Source organism: Canis lupus, chromosome 21, assembly GCF_003254725.2.
Source record: "Canis lupus dingo isolate Sandy chromosome 21, ASM325472v2, whole genome shotgun sequence".
Classification (NCBI taxonomy): Eukaryota; Metazoa; Chordata; class Mammalia; order Carnivora; family Canidae; genus Canis; species Canis lupus.
In genome coordinates this window covers 25851225-25873214 of record NC_064263.1, presented here as the reverse complement: position 1 = coordinate 25873214, position 21990 = coordinate 25851225, and the positions used below count along the sequence as shown (strand labels likewise).

At 52.7% G+C, this 21990-nt stretch overlaps 1 protein-coding gene across 7 annotated transcripts in view; it reads right to left on the bottom strand.

The window, feature by feature from the left end:
- Positions 1 to 13175: 13175 nt before the first annotated feature.
- PDE2A (phosphodiesterase 2A) overlaps positions 13176 to 21990 on the bottom strand; it is a 92879-nt gene continuing 84064 nt past the window's right edge. For all 7 annotated transcript variants that reach the window (XM_035703742.2, XM_035703739.2, XM_035703743.2 and 4 more), the window contains 17 exons: positions 21894 to 21933; positions 21675 to 21738; positions 21189 to 21261; positions 20871 to 21048; positions 20583 to 20695; positions 19855 to 19932; positions 18856 to 18978; positions 18300 to 18370; positions 17894 to 18016; positions 17454 to 17541; positions 17150 to 17197; positions 16048 to 16122; positions 15819 to 15918; positions 15481 to 15593; positions 15062 to 15100; positions 14819 to 14925; positions 13176 to 14577 (listed from right to left, as the gene is read on the bottom strand). In XM_035703742.2, coding sequence (XP_035559635.2) covers positions 14367 to 14577; positions 14819 to 14925; positions 15062 to 15100; positions 15481 to 15593; positions 15819 to 15918; positions 16048 to 16122; positions 17150 to 17197; positions 17454 to 17541; positions 17894 to 18016; positions 18300 to 18370; positions 18856 to 18978; positions 19855 to 19932; positions 20583 to 20695; positions 20871 to 21048; positions 21189 to 21261; positions 21675 to 21738; positions 21894 to 21933 — 1644 coding nt within the window. In that variant the 3' untranslated portion in view covers positions 13176 to 14366. The remainder of the gene's footprint in view (positions 14578 to 14818; positions 14926 to 15061; positions 15101 to 15480; positions 15594 to 15818; positions 15919 to 16047; positions 16123 to 17149; positions 17198 to 17453; positions 17542 to 17893; positions 18017 to 18299; positions 18371 to 18855; positions 18979 to 19854; positions 19933 to 20582; positions 20696 to 20870; positions 21049 to 21188; positions 21262 to 21674; positions 21739 to 21893; positions 21934 to 21990) is intronic.

The following is a 21990-nucleotide window of genomic DNA, read 5'->3' as shown; positions in this document are numbered from 1 at the left end:
TGATTTTGAGAAACACTGAGTTAACCCAAGATAAACAGATTTCCTGCCGGCAGGACTTCCCAAAAATAATATGTATTGGTAAGAGTATAGCATGCCCTGTCCCCCAAAAGCATGTGACGATGGAATCCTTGTCCAGGGAGCATCCCGTGGAAGAAACAGATTTGGAGAAACGCTGGTTCAACGCATTCAAAAGCTGGACAAATGAAATTGTTCACAGAACTTAAACTTATCTCTGTCCTAGAGTTTAGTATTAAGATACAAATGCAGGGATCCCTGGGTGGCTCACTGGTTTGGCGCCTCCCTTTGGCCCAGGGCGCGATCCTGGAGTCCCGGGATCGGGTCCCGCGTCGGGCTCCTGGCATGGAGCCTGCTTCTCCCTCCTCCTGTGTCTCTGCATCTCTCTCTCTCTCTCTCTCTCTCTCTCTATGTCTATTATAAATAATAAATAAATAAATATTAAAAAAAAGATACAAATGCCACGATGGAGATGGGCTTAGACCCAGCTCTGCGCCTTTCCAGCCAGGTGCTGTTTTGCATTAGGATGCTTTTGGCCACAGGTGAGAGATATTAGAGGGTATTGTAGTCTACTACTGTCATAGCTAGAACTCCTGAGCTGAGCACTTCCAGAACTGAGGTGTCCTCGAGGACCCAGGTGTTTTCCATCTCTTCATCCTGCTGCTTATCTCCTCTCGTGGTCACAGGGTGGCTACAGCAGCTCCAAGCATAGTACAGAGAAACAAAGACTTCCAGCACAGAAGGGTGTATCCTCCCAGGTATGTCTTCACCATTTATTCTTAGCAAGGAAAAAGTTTTCCAGACGCCCCCCATCCCCATAGAAATCGTCTCCTTGGGTCTCAGTGGCCAGTATGGTGTCCAACCATCCTAATCTACCCAGGACTGACATATTTCCAGGGACTCAACACCACTAGTACTAAAACGGAGACATTCCTGGACTTTGAGGATCATAACTAGGTAGGAATGGATCACATGACTGCCTAAATCAATCATTGGATAGGGGAATGGAATTACCATGATTAGTTTAGACTAATCAGGATTTATGCCCTGAGGCAAGAGAGGGGGGCCAGCTTTCCTGAATATGGAATGATGAACACCCAAACAAATCCTGCTTTCTCACAATGAGGAAGATGGGAAACGCCGTTGGTTAGGCAATTAGCAAGGTTGCCTTATCTGTAAAATGAGACACAATGATAATTCTCTTCTCAAGAGGCTGTGGTAGAGATTAGATAAAATGACGTATGACAGGCTTACCAACACTAGCATCTTTATATTAAGCACTTATTGTGTGCAAAACACAGTGCTAAAGGCACTGGGTTGTATTGTCACTAGAGCCAGAGAACATTATAGGGGACAGGGGTGTAAATCTCATTTTATAGATGTTCCGGAGACACATAGAGATTAAGTGATTTGCCCAAGGTCATACAGCTCGGAAGCTGGAGAGCCAGGTCTCAAAACCAAGTCTGTGGCACACCATGATGCCCATCTTAATCTCACCAGCCTACTGCCTTGCGGAGCTGTGCATCAAATGTTAATTTTCTTCCTTTTCATCTCTAGCACTTGGCACAGGGCTCAGCATATAGCAAGAATTTATTCAATATATTTTTTTTAATGAGTGGGTGGTAACAGCTGATATTCTTGCAACCATAGAGTTTACAAAGAACTTTGCCTCAATTTAGGGTTTTCTCCTCCAAATCTGGTCCTCTTCCAGGGTGCCTTCTCCCAGCAAATGGCACCAACATCTATCAAGCTGTACAAACTAGAAAACTAAGAGTCATCATTGATCCTCTTTCTCCCTCCCAGACATCACCTCCCACCCATCGCCAAGGCTGTCTCTCCAATCCATGCATCTCTCCCTATCCTCTATACCTCGGCCTATGTTCCTGCCACGTGCTCACTTGAACAGTGGCACAAAGCTCCCTAACTGCCCAGGCACCCAGCTGCTCCCCCAGTCTTGCTGTAGCCAGAGTGCTTATCTCAATTTCTGACCAGGTCACCCACCTACTGCAAACCCTTGATATTCATTCCTTTTGGGGTAAAGCTCAAACTCCTTAACACAGCCTGGCTCCCTTGCCCCATCTTACACATTCCCTCTCATAGTCCATAGTCTCCCAACCTCTTGTGCTTCCTCTTGCCTTGACATCTTTGCATCTGCTGTTCTCTCTGCTCTTATTCACCTCAGGCCTTAGCCTGGATGCTTTCCTTCTGCTAAGACCCCCTGACCACCATGACCAGGTCAAATCCACTTATCGGAGGCTCTTATAGCATCTACTTTTCCTTAGTGGCCCAGTTGGCGCAACTGCCATTTTACATTTGCTTGTGAGTCTGTTACTGTGTGTGTGTTCTGTTTTTTTTTAAAATAAGCTCTATTCTGGGCTTGAACTCACAACTCCTGGTGAGGTCAAGAGTCACACACTCTAGCAACTGAGCCAGCCAGGTGCCCTTACCTGTGAGTCTATTTGATTAATGTCTATCCCTCAATTAGCCTATGCGTTTGGAGTCTGTTATTTTTTTTTTTTTAAGATTTTATTTATTTGGGGCACCTGGGTGGCTCGTGGTTGAGCATCTGCCTTTGGTTCAGGTCATGGTCCCAGGGTCCTGGGATGGAGTCCCATATCATGTTTCCCACAGAGAGCCTGCTTCTCCCTCTGCCTCTCTCTGTGTGTCTCTCATGGATAAGTAAAATCTTTTCAAATTTATTTATTTGTTTGTTTGTGTAGAGAGGAAGCAAGTGCAAACACAGGGAGGGGCAGAGGGAGAATCTCAAGTAGATTCCACGCTGAGCACAGAGCCCCACACCGGGTGCAATCTCATGACTCTGAAGAGTCGGACATTTAACTTACTGTGCCAGCCAGGAGCCCCTGGTGCCTGGTTTTGATTTCTGCAGCCTTTCCAATGCCCATCCAGCGACAGCACATAGTGTGTTTTCATAAATGTGTGTTTCACTATTAACTAGTTGATTAATCATATTATTTTACCCAGGTTACTCTGAGCTCCCTCTGGGCAGGGCCCCACCTCACTGCTTCTGTGTCACCACCATCCCTAGCAGCTAGCACAAGGACAGGCCTGGGGAGGTTTGTAATGAACACTCTGAGTGACAGTGACCGCATGGTTGACAGAGATGGGAGTGCTTGTCAGATACAACCTGTAAGGGAGAGAGGGAGGCAGGATAGGAAGGGGGAACCAGCCAAGGATAGATACTGTCTAAGAAAAGCCTAGTCTTGGTTTGATGAGAGAAGGGAGTATGGAGTGTAAATCAAAGATTGCACTGAGGAATTGTTCCATCTCAAGGCAAGGAAGCCAGGAGTTTGTGTACCTTCCAGATGGTCTTCAGTGATTGGGCTGTCCTGCCAATTGGACTCAAGACACAAAAGTTGAAATGTGGTCAGCTGTGTCCTTTTCTCCCTCTAATCCATCTGCACCCAGTGACCTGAAGGTACCCTTCCCCTGCCATACCCCCTGTGTTGTCTTGGGCTGCTGGAACAAAGCACCACAAACTGGATGGCTTCAAACAACAGAAATGTGTTGTCTCGTAGTTCTAGAGGCTAGAAGTCCTAAGTCAGTGCTGGCAAGACCATGCTCTCTCTGAAGGATCTGGAGGAGGAGCTTTCCTTGACTCTCCCCCAGCTTCTGGTGGTGGCCACAATCCTTGGAGTTGCTTGACTTGTGGTGGTACCATCCCATCTCTGGCTCCACCTTCAAATGACCTTCTTTCTCAGGGTCTCCATGTCCAAATTTCCTTCTTAGGATGACCTCAACTTAATCACATCTGCAAAGACCCTCTTTCCAGAGAAGGTCACAGTCACAGGTATCAGGGATTAGGACTTGAACATACATTGTGTGTGTGTGGCGGGGGGCACACATTCAATACACTAACCCAGAATGCCACAGTTAACCTCTTCTAAATTGTTTTGAAGCTGCCCTTTCTGTCTCTGAGGCCAAAGCCCCCTTCCCGGGAGCTGATGATCCCTCAACCTTTGCCAAAGACAAGGTTATGTTACTCATTCCCAGAAACGCACCCTGATGAAATCAGGCTTTGACAGGGGCCAAAGGCTTTGATGCCTTTTCTCGTTTAATCCTCATGATGGCCTTCAGAAGGCTTATTATCCCCACTTTATAGATGAGGAAGTTGAGACCCATGGAAGGTAAGTCTTTACACAAAGTCACACAGCAAGGAATGGCAGGACAGAGATTTGATCCAGGTCTGCCTGATGTGTATTCCACACCCTTAACCCCTGAGCTCTTTTTGCACAAATACTTCCCTTGGTAGGATATCTGCCAGCCCCCAAGAGGGTCCAAGTCAACCCATCTAGCAACTTAGAAGAATGTCATGAAAAAACTACTAAGAGAATAAGAGAGAACAAACAATTGGGGGCCTGTGTTTGGTCACTGGGAGGGCCCAGGAATAAGGAGTCACAGATCACATTAAGAGATGAAAACAGGGATCCCTGGATGGTTCAATGGTTTAGCACCTCCCTTCAGCCCAGGGCATGATCCTGGAGACCCGGGATCGAGTACCATGACGGGCTCCCTGCATGGAGCCTGCTTCTCCCTCTGCCTGTGTCTCTGCCTCTCTCTCTCTCTCTCTCTCTCTTTCTCTCTGTGTCTCTCATGAATAAATAAATAAAATCTTTTTTAAAAAGAGAGAGAGATGAAAACACGTGCTTAGGGAAAGTTTGGGGTGACATTTCTTTAGTGAGGACTTTTCCATTGGTGAAATTTTACAATTTATTTGATGATGATATAGTATAAATTCAATGATTTTTCTCCGTCCTACTCGTACATGCCTCACTCATGGTGAATATCACTTTGTATCCTAGAGCCTGCCAGTGTTCTAGAAGCCAGTTTGTTTTGAATCATGTTCAGCACTGGTCATGCAAGCATGACTCCACTGTGAACATGATTTCCTCCGATGGGAAGCCTGACCATTCGTCATGCACGCATGGTTTTACTGAGCAAACTATTTTCCTTAGTTGAATGAGATAACTCTTGCACGTCCACGATCACTACCGAGATACTCCTCTTGACATGCAGGCCAGCCCTAGATACCTCAATAGATGCAGTTGCTTGGATTGGATTTACAATGACTAATATTTCATTTAAGCAATCAGTACAGTTTTGCTGAGTGCCTACTCTGTCCTATGCTCTGGGTTGGGTACTAAGGATATAGAAATGAGCCAGACTTAGTCTCTCCCTTCAAGGAGCTCATGTTTTATTGGGGGAGACTGGTAATTACAACTAATGGGATCAGTTGAGATTCTTGTTGTATACACCATGATTTACGTAGAGTTAAGTAGAAGGAGAAGAGAATCGGGCTCCGGGCTACATAGCTGAAGGTCAGGGCCAGTCAAAATGCCCAACCCGTTTTCAAGTGGAAACATCACCACCTGGGCAGCCTGGGTGGCTCAGTGGTTTAGCACCGCCTTCAGCCCAGGGCATGATCCTGGAGACCCGGGATTGAGTCCCACATCAGGGTCCCTGCATGGGGCCTGCCTCTCCCTCTGCCTGTGTCTCTGCCTCTCTCTCTCTCTCTCTCTGTCTCTCATGAATAAATAAATAAATAAATAAATAAATAAATAAATAAATAAATAAATATTAAAAAAATAAATAAAGGAAACACCACCTGCCTTCTACCTGTTGCTTGGCTCCTATGTGAAGGGTTGTCATTTAGAAACCCCTCCATGGATGCCTCTATCACAGCTGCTTTTCAGGTGATTCTATTTACCTGCATGCAGTCATCAATCTCCATTATGTACTTCCACCTCCAGGTCTTAGCAAGGACACCTTTTTTTGTTTGCTTGTTTTTTCATTCTTACACATTTATTAGATACCCACTGCATATTACGGAGAACATAATAATCCTCAGGGCAGCTCTGGCTCTCATTCTGTGAGCTCACAGATGAAGAGGTGGGAGCAAACATGGTACCAACAAAGGGACAGAGACAATGGGAGCTGTGATGCCAAGTCACAGCTGGATGGCAGGGCGTACCCTGCAGGTGGAAAGCCAGGGGAGAGTGAGGAAGACCCTAGGGAGAGGAAGAGCAGGCCCGGGTACGGGTTTTTAGTCATTTGTGGGCCAAACAGCAGCTGGGGCATTTGGGGAAAATCCAGGTGGTCAAGGCCAAGTTCAGAGGGTGGGCTGGATTCCAGGTGGCCACCACCGGAGGCTTGGAGCAGAACAATATAGCCAATGGCCCCTGGCCACCATGTAGAGGATGTGCTGATAGAATGGGGGCCTTTGTGGGGGTTGGGCAGACAACATGGCCTTTCCCTTGTCTGGCTCTCTATGTCTTGCTTCCTGATGGTAGAGCCCACCAGTGCAGTGTTCCTCAGAACCCTTTAGACACCTTCTTGCTAGAACTCAGGTCCTATGTGAAATCTAAGCTGTAGTAGAATGTGGGAAATGTTTTCCAGCCTCTACCACAGGAAGGCAATCTAGAAGGGATCAGACAATCAGATGGTTATATTTAGGATTCAGGAAAGACATGTGGACCAGTGAGTTGGGCTATGTTTTTTGGGTTTTGTCTGGATGCAAAGATTGGTGAGGATAATGACCCAGACCAGGTACAAAGGTGCTTCCACTTTGATTCACCACGGAATTCACCACTGAAACAGCAAATGAGCTGCTAGAGATAGAGACACAGTATGACAGGTGCACTTGAAGCCTAATGGTCAAAGCAAAGAGTGAGAATTCCAGCAGGGGAGGGGAACCCTGGCTACCCACTGGCTACCCTTTATTTCACTGAGCTTAGGACCCAGCACTCAGAGATCTACTTGCTGTCACATAGAGAATTCCAAAATCCTATTCTGATACGGAGCAGTTCTAAACAATGAAATACTGAAGTGTCCTGCATTACCATGTAAGTGTTGATGAGAGGCAAACATAAACCAGAAAGACAGTCATTTTTCCTTCTCACCAGCCACTAGGCAGAGGGTAGAAAGCCTTGCTTCTAGGTAGGGATATTGGCTAGGGACAGATCCTTGGTTATAAATCAGGAGCTAAGGACAGAGACCACCACTGGTGACCTTTCTCTCCTGAGGGCAGTGGGAGTATGAACCCCAAGGATAAGAACCCAGTGGTCAATATAAAACAATTTTCCTCATATCTACATCACTATTTTTCTCTTATTATCACAGGATTTCAGCAAATTTTATAGACTACTCTTTCAGCATGCTTTGGGAATTATGGGAAATATACTTATCTATCTATAGTTGATGAAGACTGGATTGAGGGGAGGGAAAGTCACCATGGATTCAAGATGCATTATGCATCTCAAACAGGAGAAAGACAGAGAAAACCATACATAAGCACATTGTGATAAAACTGCTGAAAACCAAAAATGAAGAGAAAATCTTAACAGCAGCCAGAGAAAGAGCTGCATCACAGTACCGTCAAAGGAGTAATAACAAGACCCATGGCTGACTTCTCATCAGAGCCAATGGCACTCAAAAGAGAATCGAATGTGATCTCCAAAGTGCTCAGAGAAAAGACTTCCTAACCTAGAATTCAACAGCTGCAAAAACATCCTAAAAGAATGAAGGAGAAATAGACATTTCAAGTTAGTGCAAACCAGAAGCATTCAGCAGCAGCAGATCTGCACGAAAGGAGACACTAAAAGGCAGAAAGGAATGGCTCCAGATGGAAGCTTGAAGATAGACATCAACAGTAGAAATAGATGAATATATGTATATTCATACAGTGGCGTACTCAAAATCTGTACATACCCAAGAACGTCTCTGGGAACATTGTTCCTAATAGCCAAAATATTAACATCCAAATGGCTGTCAACATTCATAGATGGAGTACTATGCTTCAATAAAAGTTAGTAAAATGGACTCACACTTCCATCCAAGGTGGAATAATAAAGGCTAGATTTACCCACCTTCTTGAAATAACAACAACAAAATGGGCAAAATGTATGAAATAAAGGTTTTCAAGGATTTGGATACCAGACAAGGAATGAGATCCTAAGACAAAGAAAAATTGTGGTAACTCTTACAGTTGCCCAGCTTATAGCCTAGAGAGAGTTTCTGGGGCACAGTGCAGGGAGGGGGATCCCTGGTAAAGCCTAGAAACCTCCATGAGTTGAGAAGATGAGTTGTGAATCTAAAGAGACCCAGTGGCTAGAGTTCACAGGACAGAGTGCCAGAGATGAAAGGGGGGCAAAGAGAGAGAATTCTGGAGATTTTCAGAGGGTCTCCCTCAAGTGTTCAGCTGAGTCGTGATCAATGCATGACTGGAGTCCTGACTGTCACTTTCTATCAATCAACATGCCTCTTTTGAGCACCTACTGTGCACCAAACTCTGAGTAGGGATGTGGGAAATTGGAGCCAAGGCAGATCTTTTCCTGCCCTTGAGGGGCTCCCAGTCTAAAGGAGGAAAACCAGCACGTGCACCTGACTGGCACACACTGCCTGGAGAGTCTAAGCGGAGAGCCAGGTGGATGTTCAGAGGCAGATGTGGAGAGAAAAGAGCACTCACTGCTCTAACTGGCCTCTCCCTTCCCTGACCCCAGGCCTAGGCAGACGCAGGGGCACTGTGATACGGAGGAACAAACCTGTTCACCAGGGCCAGCTCTGCAGGGTGGGGCCCAATGAGGCCTGAGGTTGGTGACTCAAGGAAGCAAAGATTGCCCTTCCCGGGACAGGGCAGAGAGCCTAGGGCCAGGGAAGGGGAGCTGGTACTCGGCTCTGCCTCTGTATATTGTATGCTCTTAGAGGTCCCTGTTCTTTCTCAGCCTCCATTTCCTCATCTGACCCCAGGGATGCTCTCTAAGCAACTTTTGCTCTGAAGGAGGTTGTTGCCAGCTGAGCTTCTGGGCCTTAGTTTCCTTTGTCTCTAAAGGGGATGATAATTCCCACCCATCCTTGGGAGAGCCTCCTGATTAAGAGATTGTTCTTTTCCTCTAGCCACTGCCCAGAGGGGGTAAAGAAGCACCAGGGGTTTGTGCAGAGGTGAGGGGACAGGCAATGGTTGACTGTCCAAGGCAACATTGGGTGAGGCAAGTGCTTTCTTCCAAACCAGCTTCTCACTTTTCTCTCTCCCCAACTCATCCAGAATTGTTAGTTCCCAGAATTTCTCACTCCTTGCCCAGTTCTATGGTTTCTCCAGGGATGACTTAGGAATGGAGAGTGCCGCCATCTTCGCAGTCCAATGGCAACACCTCCCATTCTCACACCTGTCCTGCCAATCTTCAAACTTGACAGTGTACTCTGCTTCCGGTACAGACCCATCCTAGTGAGCCCTCAGAGACCGGTCTGGCCAGGGCATCTATATGCAGATTTCATTTCCATACAACTCCTTGGAAGGAGAGTGGCTTCCTTCCCAGCACACCCTCCTATATCCTGAAGGCCTCCAGAGGGGCCTTGTCATCCCAGTTGGCAGACAGGAAAACAGACCAGCGAGGAAGAATCCGAGTGTTCATCCTGCCAGGAGAGAAAAGAAAGTCCTGGAGGGATTGGGTGTGTGGTGACAATTCTTCCTTTGTGTTTCAGGAGAACCCAGCAGTGTGAATTTCTGTCAGATAGGAGGCCTTCCCTGACATTCTTGATCCTCCCCAAACCAGCCATGCTGCCTCCTCCTCCCTCCCTCATCAACCCACTCTCTCTTCTCTTCCCAGGCACTGTGCAGAGTCTAGCCTTGGATGCATGGCTGCTCTGCTGCCCTGGGGCCCAGCTCCTGCTCAGAGACCCCTTCACTTCCTGCTCAGGATCCTTCCAGGAGACTGCCGTGGAGGCTAGGAAATAGCACTCCCTGCTGTCCTCCAAGGCCCAGAGGCATGCCCCTACCCTGTTGGGCCACCTCATGGCATCTTTGGCTGGCTTGAGTTCCCTACGTCTGGGCCCCACCCACCCCATCTCAAAGAGACACCCCTGGGAGGCTGAGCAGTGAGGGAAGGCTGAGGACTTGGGCACAGCCCCCGACCCTCCCCACTGCCCAGCCTGCTTTCCTGGCCTGTCTGCAATGCCCTCACCTCTTGCCCCAGTCCTTCCATCCAAAGGTCAAGACCCCTGAGCCCAGCCTCCTCCAGAGGCCCCTGCACATTCCAGCTAGTTCCTGCTCTGACTCTGCCGCATCATCAGCATGGGGCAAGGCCTCATAGTGCTGTCTCCTAGTTATTGTATGCCCAGAGGGAGGGTTCCACCCACCCAGGGTTCCTCCCTGGGGGAGGCAGGGATCCCTCTGCAGAGGGAGGCCACTCAGCAGGCAGACACATTTCAGACAAGGGGTCTCACCCAGGTAAGACTGATGGACCTCAGTCCTGTTCAGAGAGCAGCTAAAGGGGCTGGAGGCCCCCAAGAAACATTTCACATTTTCCCTATGGAGTCTGTACAGTGTACCCCATGAAGACCGCATCAAGTCAGCCTGAAGACTGTGTCTGCTGATAGAATGAGTGTGAGTCTCTGGGTGTATGTGTGAACATGTCTGTTTGTGTGAGAGGAGCGTGTAGGGATGGGAGTGAAGTTAGCGACCACCCCCCTCCCCCCCAACACACACACACACCTTAGACCTCTGAGGAGGTGAGGCAAGCAAGGGTTGAGTGCCACCTGGTGGCTCTGAGCTCCACTACAGGCCACCAAACCCTTCACCTCGTTCCTCTTGCCCCTCTGCAACACAGAGGCAAAACCGATCCCAGAACCTTCTCCGGGGCTCCAGCCTCACTTGCTCACCACTCCTCCCCCCGACTCAGTCCTGCGGAGACGAAGACAGAGACTCTGTCCTCCTGAATCTCCTTTCTCCATCCTAGAGAAAGAGCCATTGGAGGGGGGTCATAGAGGCGGGGCTCACATCTCAAGCTGGACAGATTAGTTGACCTCTCTGAACCTCAAGCTGCTTGGCTACAGAAGGAGATAATGGTATCTGCTCCACAGAATCATTGTAAGGTTTCATATAAAACGAAACCATTGGGATCCCTGGGTGGCGCAGCGGTTTGGCGCCTGGCTTTGGCCCAGGGCGCGATCCCGGAGATCCGGGATCGAATCCCACGTCGGGCTCCCGGTGCATGGGGCCTGCTCTCTGCCTCTCTCTCTCTCTCTCTCTCTCTCTCTCTCTCTCTCTCTCTCTCTCTCTCTCTCTCAGGGCTGGGCAGCTACAGGAAGCTGAGATCTAGCGTTCTCAGATCCGCTGAGAGCCGGGGTGAGCGCGCACAGAGGCGCCTCCTCCCCCCGGTCTTCCCAGCTATACTCCCACCCCTTCCCCGCAGCCCCAGCTGCCCGCGCAGCTTCCCCGGAGCTCACCTCCGGCCAGAGGCTCCGCCCTACACCCAGGGCGGTTCTGGAGCCACAGGCACCCCCATTCAAGGCTGACTCCCCGTCCTCCCTCTGCCCTCACCTCCATCCAATTGGTCACCAAGTTCTGCCAATCAAACATGTTTAGAATTCCTGCCTCCCTGGCCAGCCCAGGGCTCAGAGCGCTAGCTCTAGAATGATCCCCGCCCTACATCACCCTGCAGTCCTTTCTCTGCTTCCCAGCAGGATCTAAAATGCCTATCCAAGTCACTCCTCTACCACCCCCAAAGTAAAGCCAAACTTCCCCACTTGGCATTGAAGGCCCTCCCTGGTCATTCCCTCTCTGTCCCGAGTATGAGCAGCACCTTCTACAGGGAGTGCCTGTCCCGTTTTGCCCACAGGAAAGAAATACCCGCTCATCTTCCAAACCTCACTGCGTTTCTTCTCAGCGTTATGATCCTGCCTGGAGCCCCATGGCCAAGAATCCCACAGGGCTGTCATGTCCTGTGACCGTATCTCTCTGGCCAGGCTGTTAGACCTTCCAGACAAGGGACAAGGAGTGTTAGCTCTGGGCCTCAGCACAGGGTCCTGCATGATCCAGGAAATATTTGTGAGTTGTTCACTCAATTGGGCGGCAAGGAGGGATGTGTCACAGCATCACAGCAATGGCCTCCAATGGAATTAAATGTCCTCAAGGGAGGGTGGAGGTGGGGACAGACAACAGATGGTGTGTGTGTGTGTGTGTGTGAGGGGGGAGTGAAGTTCCTGCAGCGTGCACACAGGCTGTGCTTCCCCTTTGCCCAAAAGCTGGTAGAAGAGGGACACATACACACATTCAAGGTTGAAGGGGGTCACTGGCAGAGTCCTGCTGCTGGTGTCAGCTGCCCATCATAAGAATAGCCAACCTGTCAGCCCAGGGCCTATCAGGAGCTGCCCTGCCCCTGCCTGGGGGCCCACTGGTCAGCCTGGGACCTATGCTGTAGGAGAATGGGGACAGACTGGGGGAGCCCAAAGCAGGAACTGGGCAGGGGTGGGGACTGGACCCCAAGTTCCTAAGGGAAGGCAAGATGCCCTGAAACCGTTTAGCCTGGAAGGGCAGGTACCGAACCATGAAAAACAGGGAGGCTCTGTGGTCCCAAAGGCTGGCCCCCGGGGCACCACCAGTGGTCACAGGATGGCCCTAATCATCTCCTCCCAGCCCTCCTTTCCTCCTTCTCCTAGGAAAGGTAATCCCAGTGTTCAGCCCTTAATACATCAAGCTTTACTGATCTGGAAGAGATGAACAGGGAGAGGACGTGGGGCGAGGGGTGAAAGCAAGAGAGTGGGCACAGTCTAGAGATTTCACCTGTCAGGGCCTATGGACAGAGAGGCTGGGATCTGCCTCTCTGTCTGTGCAGGGGCAAACATTCTCACAACCAGACAGGCAGGGATCTAGGTCCACAGACACAACTCAGGGTGCATCTGGTGTACAGTCAGACTCAGGGCTACTCCTTTGGCAGGACTTATGGGCACATGGATGGGGGAGGCCAGGAGGAGGTTCAGAGGCCTAGGCCCTGGCTGTACAGGCCCTCATAACCCAGAGGCCAGCAGAGGATTGAGGAGGAGCTCTAGGCTGCCTCCTCCAGGCAGCCTCCTTGATTGCTTCAGCCCCTCAATTCTTTCTTTCCAGTCCACAATCTCTGCCAGCCAACATGTCTTCTCACTGCTCTATGCCCAGGCCTCCTCATCTGCCATCCACCTCTAAGCCCCTATAGTCTGGCAGAGGACTGGTCCAGGAGTACCCTAACAGGTCTATGACCACCCTAGGAGAGGAGCTAGGCACAAGGGGTGGGGGCTCTGGTAGCCAAGGAGTTCTCAATAGCATTTGCTGACGCCAATTCTGTTTCCCCATCTCCGTGCACAGTGTCTGGAAATAGCCCCACGGGAGAGGATTGGTAGAAAGAAATAGATTTATTCTCATGTACAAAGCGGTCAGCCCACAGGACCATATACAACAGTTGCACAGAATCCTAGAAAAACGCATCTCTCTAAAGGCAACTCAGAATAGGTAAGGCAGGTGGCCCCCCTCCCCCCACCCCACAACACAGAACAACACAGAGAAGGGAGAAGCCAGCGGCCGGGCTGACCCAAGAGGCCCGGCCCTATGGGGGTCTCCCAAGCCCCAGGGCACGGGTAGATATGGCCTTGAAGAAGATAGGAGCCCTGCTGCTAGGGCTGAGGCAGCCCTCTCTGGCTGCAGAAATGGAGAAGGGGCTTGGGCTGAGGTGGGGGGGGGGGACACTCAGGGGGCCACTGTAGGACTTAGGGTTGGCTCTTTGCCCGAGGGTGGCAGGGACATTCCATGGCTTCTCCTGGGACTCCACAGAGCCATGGGGACTTTGATCTAAAAGGGGTCTTAGAAAATGGATTGTCTTACTCTCCTGTCTCACCCAAATAGGAAAGTCATTTGCCCAGGGTCACACAGCCAGGAGAAAGGATTATTGACTCAACTGGAGCCTGTCTTTAGCCTCGGGATCCTTCCTGCCCACCATTCCCGTCCTGCTTTCTTCCTGAGCCTCCTCTGCCCAGAGCACTGAGGGGGGCCTCTGGCAGCTTCCATGTGGGGCCCCTGCAGCTCTTCAGGTTCCAATGCCCCCATACATATAGTGGCAATCCTAAGGGTGCGCCTTCAGCCTCATGGCTAATGACTGTTTCTAAGATCCACTCTCTGCTCACTCAGGTGTCCCACATTCTCCTTACAGGAGGACCCTGGAAGAGGGAGAGGGCCAGATCTGGTAGGGACAGGAATGGGGACCAGGAGAAACCATCCAGGCTGCCTCAGAGGAGGAGTGGCTGGGGAGGACTTGCCAAGACGAGGTCAGAGGCGCAGATCAGGGCCCACTGCTCATCAGTCACCCCTGTGCTCTCAGCGGACAAATGACAAAGTCTTGGCGAGGCTAGAAGTCTTGCTTCCATTATACAGACAGGAAATCTGAGGCCCGGGAAGGTCGGTACTTGCCCAGGGTTGCACAGTAAGTCCTGGATTAGAACCTAGGACCTGTGGCTCTGGGCCCAGGGCACTGGGCCAGGCCAGTGGAGGGCTGTAAGAGAAGGCCTGGGCAGGGAAGGGTCCCGGGCAGGGCTCATTCAGCGTCAAGGCTGCAACAGCCATTAACGGGGGCTCTGGTGCCATCCAGCTCAGGCACCTCGTACTCCTCATCCAGGAAGTCCAGCGAGTTGTTGCTCGGGAGGCCGCGGATGGTGAACTTGTGAGACACCTTGGTCCAGTGCTCACGGTTAGAGGCCACACGTTCATACAGCTCTGCCGCCTTGGGGAACAGGTCCTGGAGCAGCCTGTGGGTGCAAGGGCACAGGGACAGGGTCAGAAGTCGGGCTGTGAGTAGCAAGGAAGATTAGGGCTACAACTATAGGTAGACAAGAGTGTGAGGCATAGGACTGGAGGCTCAAGGAGAGCATGAAATGAAGGCCCCACTTAGGGGCCAGTGGAAGACAGCTGGGCCCAGGGGCAGCGGGGTGGGTCAGCTGGAGCCAGGCAGGCCAGCAGTCCCACAGCAGGTCCCTGGAGCTCTCTTACTTGTAGATGGGCATTGCGATGTGCTCCATAAAGCTGATCTGCAGCTCAGGGATGTAGGCCTTCTCCCGGTCCATCATCTCCATCGGCCTGTTGCCCATGGCCTTCTCCTGCAGGCAGCAAGTTGTCAGGCCTGGGCCCCTTCTCCCTCCAACAGGCACAAGGATGAAACTAACCCAGCCCTTCCAAGCCCCAGACCAGGAACCCTCCCTGCAATCTGGGCACTCAAGATCACTCCCCACATACCAAGTCTCCCTGGGAGAAGAACTCTTTGTAGATCAGCTCCTGAAAGACCAACACTCTTATCATACTCTGTGCATGGGATCTGTCTCCCTGAGCTCCTCTACAGCTCATTCCCAAGATGGCAAACTGAGGCATTCTCAGCTCTGGCTCAGGCACAGTTTGGCAGGGGGATGGCCCCAGATGGGGAGGAGTGGTTGGGTTCTGGCCCACCTTCTGCCAGCCAGTGACTTGCTGTGTGACACCCAGTGAGTCCATGTCCTTCTCTGAATCTCCCCATCTGTTGCACTGAGGTGGCCTAGGTTTCTGTCTCCCCAAAATTTAGTGAGGCTGAACTCAGCACAGAGAGGGTGTTTAGGCTGCAGGAGCCACAGAGAACTGGGCTTGGTGTGCAGCCTCCTTTCTCAGGGAGGAGCAGCACTTACTGCAATCTTCCTCGTTGTCTTCCAGCCCTTGGTCTGGTCAGAGAGGTCACAGGAGGTCATAAGGAGGCAGAGGAGGAGGCTATGGTGCTGCTTGTTGGTACGGTCATAACCCACTGTTGGGGAGAGGGAGGGGTCAAGGCAAGGCCTCCAGGGCGACCCCACATGGTCCAGGAAATCCAGCACCCTGGATGGGAGCCAGAGGCTGATGCTGGATCTGCCTGGGTCTGGTAGCTCGATGCTAGAGGGGGTGGGCCTAAACCCCTGAAGATGCTCTCCAAGCACATCACCCTCTTGGTGATCCTTCCCCAACCATGAGGCCTGAGGTTAAAAGTAGGTACCTTCAGCCATCTTCTGGAGGTCTTTGAAGATGCGGAGGTGATGGGCCAGGTCGGTGGCCAAGATGATGTCCCGCATCAGGTCCAGCATACGCTGATAGTCCTGGGCCAGGGTTGGGGGAGGTGTCAAGGCCTCCTGCCAGACACCCCCACCCGCTCCCTCGGCTCCTTCTCCTGCCTCAGGCCAGCTCTGGACTCCCACTCCCTCACCCCCACCCGTGACCCCAGTCACCTTCCGGGAGAAGTGGTCAAAGATGTTGCAACCGTGGGTGTTGAGGATGGCGATGGCCTGAGCGAAGTGGTGCCTCTGCAGGGGGAGAGGAATGATGGGGGCCCAGTTGGGGTGGGGGGCTCTGCTCACTGCTGACCCCAAGAGAGGGAGCCAGCCTGCTACAGCCCCAGCCCCCAAGGTGAGCAGAACAGGAAGAAACAGGGAGTCAGGGGACCTAGTTTCCTTTCTGGGCTCTGTTTTGGCCCTCTGTGTGACCCTGGGCAAGCCCTTGCAGGCCCTGAGCTTCAGATCCCTCGGCTGTCACATGGAGGCATACAACGATGCAACCTCTGAGAGCCTCTCAAACTAGAATGATTCTGAAATGATCCCTTGGAGTCCTAGACACTAATTCATGCAGCAAACATTTGTTTGCTGACAAAGAAAGGCAGTGATGAGGTAAGGGCAAGGCCCCTGTCTCCAAATGCTGACAGGCTGTCACTCAGAGGAGGAGCAGGCTTAGCCCAGGGCACAGAGGGCGGAGGCAGGGCTGCCATGCGGCCTCCTGGGAGAGAGTGAGCCCCTTGTCTACTGGGGGCATGCAAGCGGGGGCAGACCCCAGAGGGGTGTTATGGGGGGGGGGGCGCAGCATGAGGCAAGGTGACCTTGCAAGTTTGGCTTCTACACTGTGCCAAACTCTGTGCCCAGAACAGGGAATCGAGAGATGTCTCAGATTCTGCCCCTGTCCCAAGAAGCTCACAATTAAAAAACCTAAGGTAAAATGGGGTGTCATGGTGGAGCCATCCGAGACCTGATGGGGTGAGGGTTGCTCAGGGCCTTCCCAGATATGCAAAGAGAGACCTGCTAAATATAAGTCTTCTTTGTGAAAACCTGGGCTCAGGCCAAACCTGCAGGCTGACTCATGCCCCCATCCACACCTGCACCCCTCCAAGCCCAGCCAGCAAAAAGAGCCAGACATGCCCTGTGGGGTGGGTGGCTACAGCCTTCAGGGCCTGTCTGGAGAGTAGGGCTTGGGAACAGGAGGAGCTGGATCACAGTCTAACTACATAAATCATCAGCCTTAAGAGGATGAGGGGTACTGGGATATTGGGTAGAATGGTGGTACCTCCATGACAGAGCCCTCGGAGCTGTAGAGCGCAGCCAGCACAGATTTCTGGAAAAGCCCGGGAAATCTCCATCACTCCTCACATCCACATGTAAGTGCCTGCTATATTAGGCCAGGCGGTGCCCTGTCCTCCCTGCCCCTCACCACCCTCTCATCTCAGAGCCCGTGCAAAGCCTTGGAGAGCCTCCTCCCACCTCTAAACCAGCTCCTGGTCTCACTAGCTCCCACCTCTCCTCAGGCTGGAGGGGTGAGACCCCCAGATGCCCCGAGGAGGGCGCCCACTGTGAGGGGGGCAGAGTCTCACCGAGGCCACCTGGAAGGAGTTGTTTGTGCCTCTGTGGTCCAGGTCATGACACATGCAGGAAATAAACAAGGCAAAGATCTCGATGTCCCTGGTTGGGAGGCAGGGGGGAGAAGGAGATCAGCCCCTTCCTGCACGTCCAGAGGAAGAATGGCGCCTGAGAAGTCCAGGAGCCACCCAGAGCGAGCTCGGGACACCGGGTCCCCTTCCCAGAAAGCAGCCCTGGTTTGGAGTTTGACAGGCTCACTGTTCCAGTGGTATGTGACTGTGAGGAGGTCCCACCTGGAAAGCAGGGCTATGCAACCTTCCTTGTGGGACTATTAAGAGGATCCCAGGAGGTGGTGATGTCAAGTGCCTAGCACACCAGGGGTGCCTCCCTATCCCAAGGAAGCAGACTCCAGCAGCTGCCAGCCTGGGGGAGGGTGGTCAGTCCCCCGACTCACTCGAGGTAGTTGGTGAGCTCCAGATTCTTATAGAGCAGGTAGCAGAAGTGGGAGACGGAAAAGGCGTGCATCCAGTTGTGGTAGGGGGGATCCCGGTAGCCCTTCTTCACCATCAAACAGAACCTGGGGGGGAGGAGAGAGGGCAGCAGAGGGGCCTCAGGCTCTCTTCTTCCAGGAATCACTTCAGGCTCTGCCTTGCCCCACTCCTTTCCCTTACTCGTGGTTCCGGGGGTCTGGGGACTGCCTCTCACCCATGGATCTTCCCCTCTCCCACAGACTGGGCCACTCCTAGTCATCCACAGAGACCCCTTCCCAGAGCGCTGGGGCAATGGAGGTGAGCGTGGAGGACAGAAGGAGGCAAAGCCTGAAGCCGCCTGCATGTGGAGGGGAAGACTGGGGCACACACCGGGCCAGAGTCGGGCAATCGATTTTGTAGTTATTGATGAAATTCATGTCCTGCAGCATGCTCAGGATGGCCTGGAGAGAGCAGAAGGGAAGGGTCAGAGGAACTGCCAATTTCAAAATGGGTCCCCTGACTTGGCCTTTCTTGAAGCCTCTAAAATTTTGGAATCTTAGAACTTGAGATCTAAAACTAGAGAACCATAAAAAACCAAAACCGAAACCTAGAGAACCATAAAATGATAAGGCCAAGCATTCTCAGAGCCATGAACTTTCAGAAACGGGATCTAAGAACTCTTGGAACGAAGCTCACATAATCTTTGAAAACCAGGGGGGAGGTGCCAACCCTGAGGCCACACGCCCTTGTCAATCACCCAGTCCAGCCCCTGAGTCCTGGACAGGCCCTGGGGCCCATGCTGGCAGACCACATGCCAACTCCATTACTGGGGAGGCTCTCTAGCCTTTGGTGATGACTGTCTCACCAGGAAGTTCCTAGCCACATCTAACTTAAGTCTGGCTGCACACCCTCTGCCTCTGCAGTCAAGTCGGGAGGGCCAGCTCACCATGGAAGTGTCATCCTCGGGCAGAGAGCGAGGGGTATAGGTGAAACTGGCAAAGTTGGAGTCAATGGCAGCCACAGGCTGGATTCCATCATGGAGGAGTTTGGTATATTCATCATCAGAGACCTAGAGGGGACCAACCACTGTGTTAAAAGATGGCCTCCACCCCCCACCCAGCATCCTCACCCTCAAAGTCCCACAGCAGGAGGGGCGATTCACTCCGGCATGCATCCCCCTCAGGACATCCACTCCGTGGAGAATCACTGGGCAGGAGGTCACTGTTGTGCAGCCCACCACCTACTGTGCCCTCTTGCCTGTAAGAACCCTCATCTGTAACAGCCTATCCTTAGCAAAGACAGAGAACACCCCTTCATGATACCCCCTGAACAATGCCAGCCTTTCACAGACACTAACTGGAGGTTTCCTTCTTTCAGGTAGAACGTCCCAGAATCTAACCTTAATCCTTCCGACTACAGCTTTGATCATAGCTATCCGCAAAGTCTGTGACCCTTTGATTTGGACACAGGTGAGAAGGAAATGACCACCACACACTCTGAACTAAAGCCCGAGGCAGTTCTTCTGAAACAGAGTCTGGGATTGAGATGGAATAGCAGCAGGTCGCCAAGGACTGCAGGAGCACTGTACCTAGGGAAGCTGTGGAAAGTCACTGAGTGAGCTTCCTAGCCTTCAGTAATTCTCAAGATGGGAGTTATCCCTGGACATGGGGATCACCTGGCTGCACCAGGTACTTCCTTGGGGTGGGTCCTGCTGCCAGCCTTGGGGCTGAACCAGAAACTGCTTGGAAGAGGCTGCCCTAAAGGAGAGCAGGAGAACAGGAGGCCAGGCATTGCTCTGGGTCTATCTTCTTATCTCCAAGAGAAGGCAATCAGAAAACCCAGGCTGGTCCTGGACCTCTGAGGAACCGGAAGGCAGGGAAGAAACAGGTGGGCTGCAGGGGACCCTGGGATCTTGAGGAGGGCAGCAGCTCCGTGCAGGCCTCACCTTCATGTGGTACATCATCATCTCGTTGGCCAGGTGGCTGCGATACTGGGCCTCATTCACTTTCTTGTAGAGGAGGGACTAGAGGAGAAAGGGAATGATAGGGCTCAAGTGAGATGGCTATGAAATCTCAGAATGGCCAAGACTGGGACAAGGGGTCAGATAGAAACCCCCCTTCCCATCCCATGCTAGCCCTAGTCTTTGCCTTCAAGCTCCAGCCCAGAGTAGCAAGCTCCCTCCCACTTTCACCCAGACCTCCCTCCCCTTGCTCTGCCTCCCCAGGTTCTGTTGGCATTTGACATGGCACTTTGCATCCCCTCCTGAGCCTGCCCCAGTCTTCAATCATGGCAGGGAAGGAGAAGCAAGGAGGTGGGAGAGCCTCAGGAACCTAGTGATTGCATTCCCGAGTCAGAGCTGCAACTCTGGACAATGAGACCCAACATTTTTCAAAAAGAAGCTGACTAGGGGCTTGGCTTGAGGTTGCGGTTGAGGTTGCTTTGGGAACGGGGTGGGCAATAATGGTGTTTTCCATGATCCTAGGAGGCTAACCGGACAGGATAGTAAATGGTATCCCCAATTTTTGGATGGGAGACAGGCCAGAGATGACCAGCAGGTGCTGTAGCCTGTGTAGAGACCCAGGAACCGAGCTCTGAGTCATGGACCCGTCGGAACAGTCAACGTGGAGAGGAGAACAAAGGGTCCTGTGCCGCCTGGCCCCTGTCCCCACTCACATGGGCTATGCTGATGCCACAGTAGATAGAGAAGGCGGTCGCCAGGTCCTCGTCGAACTTGCTGAACCATGGTCCGTTAATCTTGTTCACCAGCTCGGCCACACCAATGACCTCTGGGGACCGGAGAGGGGCTAGAACCGGCCGGGGGGTGTCGGGCGGGGTCTGCCCTCCGGGCCAGGGTGAGCCAGGCCTTCCCAGGTGGGGAAGGGTCGCGGATCCTGCTCAGGCCCCGCCCCGCCCCGGCCCCTCCGCGTTCGCCCCACTTCCCGGAGCCGCCCGAGCTCGCACCCTGGCTCTCGTTCTTGATGGGGAAGCAGAGGATGTTGCGCGTGCGGAAGCCGGTGCTGTCGTCCACGCCGCGGTAGAAGAGCGGATGCGCGTACGCGTCCGGGATGTTCAGGATCTGGCCGGTAGTTGCCACGTGGCCCGCAATGCCCTGGTCAGCGGGGATGCGGATCTCGTAGCTCTGCCAGGGAGGGGATGCGGCGGAGGAGTCGGCGACCGGCCTCGGAGCCGAGCCGAGCCGACCAGCGACTGTCCCGCCCGCTCCCGCTCCGGGGGCGCCCAGCACTGGGCCCGGCCGCACTCCTGCGCGCCCGTGCTCACCTCGTCATCCACCACACCCCCGTCGAACACCTTGGCCACCAGCTCGTTCTGATCCAGCAGGAACACGGAGCAGCTGTGGGAGACGGCCTTGGTCCACAGGGCCCTGACACCCCTCTCCGACCACCCCCACTTCTCACGACCCCAGATTTCTGAAGCCTGGAAGGAGTGCTCCATTATACGACCCTCCTGAGAGCTGGCTGGCTCCAGACATTAATTCATCCCAACGCCTTGTTTTCCCTTGTAGTGCCTACTGTGTGCCAGGCACCGTGTTAGGAGCTGGGGACCTATGGCCAGGAAAGCCAGCCCCGCCTCTGCTGTCATTGGACCTTACCAGGGAGGGACACAGGCATGAAATAAAGGATCACACATGATATGACAGGGCCCCACAAGAAGGCAGTGGAGAGGGAAAAAGAGGGAAAAAGGAACAAGGGGACGGGGAGGAGGGCTGGGGCCTGTCTCGCCCCACCCAGAGGTAGATTCGCTTACATCTCAGCGTTGCTGAGGTTTCTGGCCTCTGTAATGATCTCCTGGAGCAGGACAGAGACATCATCTGTGGGGGGGAGAAGCGTGGAGGGCTGTGGTGAGACCCGACTAGAGTGCCCAGCCAAGCCCTCTGACCTCTCCTCCCCAGAACGCTGGTCCTGTGCCCACCCCAGCCCACCCCGCAGCCAGGCAGCCAGGCCTGGAGGAGGGCAGTTCACTCACCCAGGTGAGTGAAGAGGTTCTTTGCCACTTGGAGAAGAGCCTGGAATGGAGACAATGAAGATCACAGGGATTCGCATTGCAGAGGTGTCACCCCCTC